Source organism: Schistocerca nitens, chromosome 2 (genome assembly GCF_023898315.1).
Source record: "Schistocerca nitens isolate TAMUIC-IGC-003100 chromosome 2, iqSchNite1.1, whole genome shotgun sequence".
Taxonomy (NCBI): Eukaryota; Metazoa; Arthropoda; class Insecta; order Orthoptera; family Acrididae; genus Schistocerca; species Schistocerca nitens.
In genome coordinates, this window is record NC_064615.1 from 325565120 (window position 1) to 325573887 (window position 8768).

The window sequence follows — 8768 nt, forward strand, 5'->3', positions numbered from 1 at the left end:
TGTTGGAAATTTGTTACAAAATACAGGAAGACTTGTAGATGATCAGAACTTGTGGCAAAGGTTGGCAGCTGAACTTCAAAATAAATAAATGTGAACATAATTTGGGCAAATAGGTGAAAAAGTCTGATATTTTTGAATATGTATTAGCAATGTCTCTAGAATCACTCACATTGATCAAATATATAGAAGCATCTGTTTGGAGTGACTGTAAGTAGTATGACCACATATAAAACTGGTCATGAGGAAGGCTTTTGCCTCATTGAGAATGTTGTTGAAGTGTAATTCATCCACAAACAAGACAGAAGACATAAGTGTCATGGAATTTCTCCTTTAATATTCTTCCTGTGATTATTTGATGTGATGAACAGTTATTGAATAAATGTACATGTCACTGTAGAATTCACATTTTCATTCTCTTCCTATTTATTGGCACTAAATGCACTTTTCATGATTGGCGTGATTGTAATGTATTAACATCAGTTTTGTAACTAAGATCAGTAAGCTTCACAGGCTCTGATTAGTTTCACACTGCACACACAATTTAATAAATGGCAAAGACTGACAATCATGGATATTCACGTTTTGTCTACTGGGCACTGATTGTGGAACATTACACATTGGATACGCATTGCACACTGATAATTATATGGTGAAAATCAAATACTGAACATAAGATGTATGCTTGATGACTAGTTACCAACTTAGAATTGACTTATAAGTTTGCTAGTTCACTGCTGGGCTCTAGCTGACTTTTGCTTGGTGCATAATGACTTTAAACTATCTCCATCTAGACAGACCTCAGAAGACCCAACAATACTGACTGACCATTGTGTCATCCTCAGTTGACGGACATCACTGGATGTGGGTATGGAGGGCAAGTCGTCATTACACCACACTCCAGGCCATTGTCAGTTTTTGTGGCCGGAACTGCTATTTCTCAGTCATCTAGCTCCTCAATTGGCCTCACAATTGCTGCGTGCCCACCACTTGCCAACAGCACTCAACAGACCTGGACGATCAGCCATCCAAGTGCTAGCTACTTATATAAGTAAAAATGTCAAAAATATAAAATACAGAGCTATTACATTTTAGTTATAAACGTGAAAGACAAGGCCAGTGAAACATACAAAAACAATTTAGTCAGTCAATTTATCTTGATTAACTATGAGCTGTAGAATACGTAGAATCAGAAAGTGGTAAAATTATAGGTACTATTTTATGATGTGGAAGTTCTAAAATATGCTGGGATTTTCAGTGCCAGCCAGAATATTCTAAAAAAATACATATTTTAATTTGGATATTTCATACATTAATGTATCTAAAAACAAAGATGAAGATGAAAGTGCTGGCAGGTCGACAGACACACAAACAAACACAAACATACACACAAAATTCAAGCTTTCGCAACAAACTGTTGCCTCATCAGGAAAGAGGGAAGGAGAGGGAAAGACGAAAGGATGTGGGTTTTAAGGGAGAGGGTAAGGAGTCATTCCAATCCCGGGAGCGGAAAGACTTACCTTGGGGGAAAAAAGGACGGGTATACACTCGCACACACACACATATCCATCCACACATATATTGGTATATGTGTGGATGGATATGTGTGTGTGTGCGAGTGTATACCTGTCCTTTTTTCCCCCAAGGTAAGTCTTTCCACTCCCGGGATTGGGATGACTCCTTACCCTCTCCCTTAAAACCCACATCCTTTCATCTTTCCCTCTCCTTCCCTCTTTCCTGATGAGGCAACAGTTTGTTGCGAAAGCTTGAATTTTGTGTGTATGTTTGTGTTTGTTTGTGTGTCTGTCGACCTGCCAGCACTTTCATTTGGTAAGTCACATCATCTTTGTTTTTAGATATATTTTTCCTACGTGGAATGTTTCCCTCTATTATAATCATAAATTAATGTATTATTTTAGGAGAGTTATGCATTTTTGGGAACAGAAAATTTGGGCTATGCAGCCATAACAGTGAAATTTAAGACTGGAATGTTCTCGAATATGAAACTTTGGATAAGGTAACTTTTGAAATATTAAGTTTTCACAAAAAAGTAAAACATTTGCTTCAAAGAGTAGAATAAGGGCTTTCAAACAATGTATGTTAATTTTAAAACAAACACTTTTTAGAGCAGCTGAATTTTAATGTGCACATAAATTGTTTCTACATGAACTATTTACAGCAATTTCATCAACAGACTGTAAATTGAAACTTCCTGACAGATTAAAACTTTGTGCCCGACCGAGACTTGAACTCGGGACCTTTGCCTTTCGTGGGCAAGTGCTCTACCAACTGAGCTACCGAAGCACGACTCACGCCCGGTACTCACAGCTTTACGTCTGCCAGTACCTCGTCTCCTACCTTCCAAACTTTACAGAAGCTCTCCTGCGAACCTTGCAGAACTAGCACTCCTGAAAGAAAGGATATTGCGGAGACATGGCTTAGCCACAGCCTGGGGGATGTTTCCAGAATGAGATTTTCACTCTGCAGCGGAGTGTGCGCTGATATGAAACTTCCTGGCAGATTAAAACTGTGTGCTCGACCGAGACTCGAACTCGGGACCTTTGCCTTTCGCGGGCAAGTGCTCTACCAACTGAACTACCGAAGCATGACTCACGCCCGGTACTCACAGCTTTACTTCTGCCAGTACCTCGTCTCCTACTTTCCAAACTTTACAGAAGCTCTCCTGCAAACCTTGCAGAACTAGCACTCCTGAAAGAAAGGATATTGCGGAGACATGGCTTAGCCACAGCCTGGGGGATGTTTCCAGAATGAGATTTTCACTCTGCAGTGGAGTGTGTGCTGATATGAAACTTCCTGGCAGATTAAAACTGTGTGCCCAACCGAGACTCGAACTCGGGACTTTTGCCTTTCACGGGCAAGTGCTCTACCAACTGAGCACTAAAGTTTGGAAGGTAGGAGACGAGGTAGTGGCAGAAGTAAAGCTGTGAGTACCGGGCGTGAGTCGTGCTTCGGTAGCTCAGTTGGTAGAGCACTTGCCCACGAAAGGTAAAGGTCCCGAGTTCGAGTCTCGGTTGGGCACACAGTTTTAATCTGCCAGGAAGTTTCATATCAGCGCACACTCCACTGCAGAGTGAAAATCTCATTCTGGAAACATCCCCCAGGCTGTGGCTAAGCCATGTCTCCGCAATATCCTTTCTTTCAGGAGTGCTAGTTCTGCAAGGTTTGCAGGAGAGCTTCTGTAAAGTTTGGAAGGTAGGAGATGAGGTACTGGCAGACGTAAAGCTGTGAGTACCGGGCGTGAGTCGTGCTTCGGTAGCTCAGTTGGCAGAGCACTTGCCCACGAAAGGCAAAGTTCCCGAGTTTGAGTCTCGGTCGGGCACACAGTTTTAATCTGCCAGGAAGTTTCATATCAGTGCACACTCCACTGCAGAGTGAAAATCTCATTCTGGAAACATCCCCCAGGCTGTGGCTAAGCCATGTCTCCGCAATATCCTTTCTTTCAGGAGTGCTAGTTCTGCAAGGTTTGCAGGAGACCTTCTGTAAAGTTTGGAAGGTAGGAGACGAGGTACTGGCAGAAGTAAAGCTGTGAGTACCGGGCGTGAGTCATGCTTCGGTAGCTCAGTTGGTAGAGCACTTGCCCGCGAAAGGCAAAGGTCCCGAGTTCGAGTCTCGGTCGGGCACACAGTTTTAATCTGCCAGGAAGTTTCATATCAGCGCACACTCCTCTGCAGAGTGAAAATCTCATTCTGGAGACTGTAAATTATCACATAAATAATAAAATTTAATGAAATTCTTGACTGAATAAAAATTTTGCAATTTTATGTACACATATGTGTATTATGGAACAGGGTGGGGGGTTGCGGGAATTATTTAAAGAGTACAGTTGTAGTAGTAGGAGCTACTACATCTTGCTATGTGTCAAGGGGCTTACAGGTCCTATGTTTGACCAATTTTTGAGTATTGTTCATGGATCTGGATCACTTACTCTATTTAGATTAATGAGAAAAATGGGAAAGATTCATAGAAGAATGACACAATTTGGTGTTAATGTATTTGCTGAACATGAGTATATCATCAAAATATTCAACAAACTTCGGTGGGGGATGCTACAACTAAGCACTATTGTAGCAGGGAAAATCTTCGGAACAATTTGAAGATCCCACAAAAGAAGAAACATATTAATTCATCTGATTTAGATCTTGTGTAATGAACATGAAAGTAAAATCAGAGAAATTTGACTACATAGTTAGGGTTATCAATAGTGTTTCTTATTGCATACTGTGATCAGAACAAGAAGTGGTAAAATAGTCTGATACACTATACATCCTCGCTCAAACTCAAAGTGGATTGTAGATCTAGATGTATGGGAAGCATCAGATTACCCTCAAATATCTGTGGCTCATATGGAAAAATGGTTGTATTTTGTAAGAGGGGCTGCAGAGCTTGTACATACTACTATGAATCTGGATGTATTGCAAGTGATAGTGGTTTGGAATATTTGTAAGACATTTCACATCATACTTCCTCCAATAATCACTGCAATAATTAATTTGTGGCTACACTGTGAAGTATAAAAAGGCCTTTTTGTCAGTTGGTTAAAGGTTGGTGCCTGGTTAACTAGAACATTCAGAAATTTTGATAGTAGATATTTCTTTAAAGTGAAAGAGGCAAAGAGTGGTTCAGTGTTGCATAGTGGAGCATAAATCAGTCAGTCAGATTAAGAATGCTCAAGCACATTCTCTCATATTACTGATTTCGCAACATCAGAATCTCTGACCTTAATTTAATACTTGAAAGTATCACATTCTATCCTGAATCTGAAGATGACATTTTTCTTGAGATGAGATGCTCTACTCTTTTACAGAGTAATTCTGAGTTGAGTGTGCCTGATAATTTAATACAGTCTGTTGGCGTGGAGGTCAAACTTGGAAAACTTTGGAAAGGTCTTACAGGACCAAACTGCTGAGGTCATCAGCCCCTAAGCTTACACACTACTTAATCTAACTTAAACTAACTTATGCTAAGGACAACACACACACCCATGCCCGAGGGAGGACTCAAACCTTCGATGCACGGGAGCCGTGTGGACCATCACAAGGTGCCTCAGACCGCGCGGCTATCCCACACAGCTCATACTTGGATGCCTGCCTTTCATGGCCAGTGCACTATCAGTGTGCTTTTTGTTGCTTGTTTCATCAACTAACTTAGTTGGAAGGGTTGGTGAGACGCTTTTGGGAAGCTGTCACTTTGAAGTTGTCTATGAGATGTACTTGGAAGCTAAAATTTTGCATTATCTTAATTTTATTGGCTGAAAACATTATGTTTTTAGTAATTGGAGACAGTGTTATTTGTATGTATGACAAAATAAGCTCTCAGATTTTAAAACAATCTGCAGAAATTCTTGTAAATTGGAAATTCATCTCAAATATAGGTTACTTGGCAACAATGGTTTGTGATAAAATACATGGACATTATGGTCTTCATAGGTAGCACAACACCATTCAACATCCGTGTGCAGTTTGGTCCTGGAAAAGAGAACGAGTCCCCCGATGACAACATTGGGATGTGCCTGAGATATGAGCAGCTTCCTTGTACATCGTAATCCATATGGCACCTGCTAGTCAGCTTTGTGTACACAACACAACTGTTTGGTAAGTATCTCTCACAATTCTGCATATTCAGCAATAATAATTAATCAAAAGCAATTAAATATTGAAAGGAACACTCGGCATAACAAACAACCTACACAGTTATAAAGCATAATATGGGCATGGTTTTCATAATGCAGCACACAGAGTAAACTAGACTTGTAAGGGTAGGAATACATTTCCATGTGAGACATTGATATGATAGTTCACTTTTCTTGATAAAACCATTCAAGGATGTAGTAAAGTCAAAGACATAAAAATGTTACTGTAGTGAGGATATTACAAATAAAATAAAAATTATAGCAAGCTATGCCTGGAACTGCAGATTACAATTATGTGATGGACAAGGACTTGAACCTGGGACCTTTACCTTTTGCAGGCAAGTACTCTACCAGGTGAGCTATCCAAGCACAAGGACACCCCTGCTCAGTTTCAAGGGGGATCTGGGACTCTTACCTCCACCCTTAGCTCACAGGGAAAGGAAAAACATAGTGTAGTCAGGTGTTTTTATTTCAAGAAAATGATTTAAAAGTCAGTATTATGTAGGTTTTTAACAGCTTCAAACCTGGAAATTTTTATGGCTACTTACAAGTTGCCATTCATCTTCTAAAATATTAAGGATTTTCCATATCCCAGGTCTAGTGCCCCATGCCACTTCCACCCTCACTCTTGTCCAAGCATGACTCACAACCTGCACTCACAGCTTTACTTCCACCAGTACCTCATCTCTTATGTTGCAAACTTCACAACAGAAGTTCTCCTGCTTACCTTGCAGGTATGGAAGGAAGGAGATGAGATACTGCTGGAAATAGAGCTGTGAGGATGGGTTGTGAACTGTGCTGGGATAGCTCAGTCAGTAGAGCACTTGCCTGCAAAAGGTGATTTTTACAGGTTCAAGTTGTGGTCTGGCACACAGTTTTCACCTGCCAGGAAGTTTCAACTATGCACTGCACTAGATAGTGATAATTCATTCTGGGAACAATCTGATAATTCATTCTGGGAACGATCCCCCACACTGTGGCTACGCCGTGTCTCTGCAATATCCCTTCATTCAAGAGGGCTATACCCACAACGTATGCATAAGAACTTCTGTGAAGTTTGGAAGGTAAGAGCTGAGGTTCTGGCAGAAGTAAAGCTGTAAGGGAGGGTTGTGAGTTGTGCTGGGATAGCTCAGTCAGTAGAACACTTATTCACAAAAGGTAAAGACTCCGAGTTTGAGTCCTGGTCTGCCACTAAGTTTTAATCTGCTGGGAAGTTTGAAATTGATGGCATTCTGTTGGTTGTTAGATAGTTCCTTTTAAGAGTAAATAAACTTTTGTGAGTACCTTCAGTAAATATCATAAGCCACTTCATTAATTATGGCTATAAATATATTGTAGCTACACATCTGTTGTAATGTATTGTTTAACTCATTATGGACTTCCTTGTGATGATGGTCTACAGAACACAGTATGTGAATGAAATAAAGGAAGAAAGAATCAATTTCTACAACTGCATTTCTCAGTCTGTGGTCTTGAGTGTATTAATAACTTTCAAGTTGCTTCATTTTCAGTTATTTATTTGGTATTTTATGTTATTGTACCTGCTCAATGACAAAAATTATGTACTAACTATGGTAGTCATGTCCAACAACATTTACAGTATCTTTTCAGATTTTTCTGTTGTTGGTTGCTTTTTCATAGTTTTTTCATTTTTTTGTACTAACAATGTTAACAGCTTTTTTGTACTATTTGATTCAAGAGAAGAATGACTACTTACTAACATCAAAATTGAGAATTAGTGTAGTGCAGGTTCTGGACAATTATATTTAAAGAGAGAGAAGAAGAGAAATTTTAGGATCTTGCCTTTGCAAACTTTTGAATAACTTCTTCATCAGGATATAGAAAGCCAAGAAAATTTAAGCTGTGCAGATGGTGATAAAGGACTATAGAATGTATTAGTGAAGACCAAAGGGAAAGGAAGGAAACTGTGCAAAAAATAATAGTTTTGAAAACCTGAGAGACAACAATACATTTTAAAAAATCTCTCCACACCATTCCCAAAGTGTATGGCACTGGTACAGCAACCATGGTAATGTTATAGAGAGAATTCATTCATGGTTGCGATAAAAATAGATTTATTACTTCTTCATTTGAAATGCATTTCACAAGTACACAAAATAGGGCCTGTTTATGTCGCATATATGCACAACATAATAATGGATGTAAATAGGCCGTAGTTTGTGTTTAAGGGGCATTGTCTCCATATGATTATCTGAAGATGCCTTTCAATACAGGCAAAACGTGCCACAAATGAAGAACTAATAAATCTATCTTTATTGAAACCACGACCGAATACTCTATATTTAAAAAAAAAAAAATATTTCCTCCCCTCCTTGTTCCAGTCATTCTTGCTTTATTGATTCACAGTTAGGTACTCCTCATCTGCATCAAATAATGTTAGAATTGAGGGAAGATTTCTATTTTTTTTGCTTTTGTAAATAACTTGCTGAAATTAAATTAAAAAAGTGTTAACTTCAGGTACCATGAATAACAGTTTCTTTCTGTAGACCATGTGCAGTGTGGATATTTAACACATTCTTTTTTCAGTTTCAGGTTCCAGATAGAGTGTTGTATGGATCATTATTGCACTTCCACCAGAGGAACTTCCATAGCTTTTGAAGGATAATTTTTAAAGTACTACTCACTTGTTTTGACTATTAGTAAGTTATTCCTGAAATTCATAATAAGCTGAAGATGCTGTGTAATAGGGAAAGGTGAAACCTATTGAACACACATACTGTTTTGTTACTTTTAATGTAATTGAGATTACTTTAAGATCCTCTTGTATATGTTTCAACATTCAGCTGTGATTGTGTGTGTGTGTGTGTGGGGGGGGGGGGGGTTGTGTGTGAAGTATTTTTTCTATATATTTGTGTGTATTTATTGGATCATTTGCTGTTTGAATGTATGACTCTGTTGCTATTGTGCCAAATTTAATATATTCCTCAGAAGAACTGTCATTTGTCACTAACTTACTATGCAACAAACCTAAGCAAACTATTACATTTCCTCTGTATGTTTCTCATATTTGTCACTCAAAAGCCATATCACTTTCAGAAATGAGCTATATTTGTACTCCATCCCAGAATTTCAACTGTTGGAAATAAGGTTAAACGCAATA

At 38.9% G+C, this 8768-nt stretch overlaps 1 protein-coding gene across 1 annotated transcript in view; it reads left to right on the forward strand.

Annotated features, from left to right (window-relative positions):
• LOC126234390 (uncharacterized) overlaps positions 1-8295 on the forward strand; it is a 151935-nt gene extending 143640 nt beyond the window's left edge. The window contains exons 11-12 of the mRNA XM_049943078.1: positions 5445-5609; positions 8195-8295. Of these exons, the coding sequence (XP_049799035.1) occupies positions 5445-5560 (116 nt within the window). The 3' untranslated portion in view covers positions 5561-5609; positions 8195-8295. The remainder of the gene's footprint in view (positions 1-5444; positions 5610-8194) is intronic.
• Positions 8296-8768: the final 473 nt, after the last annotated feature.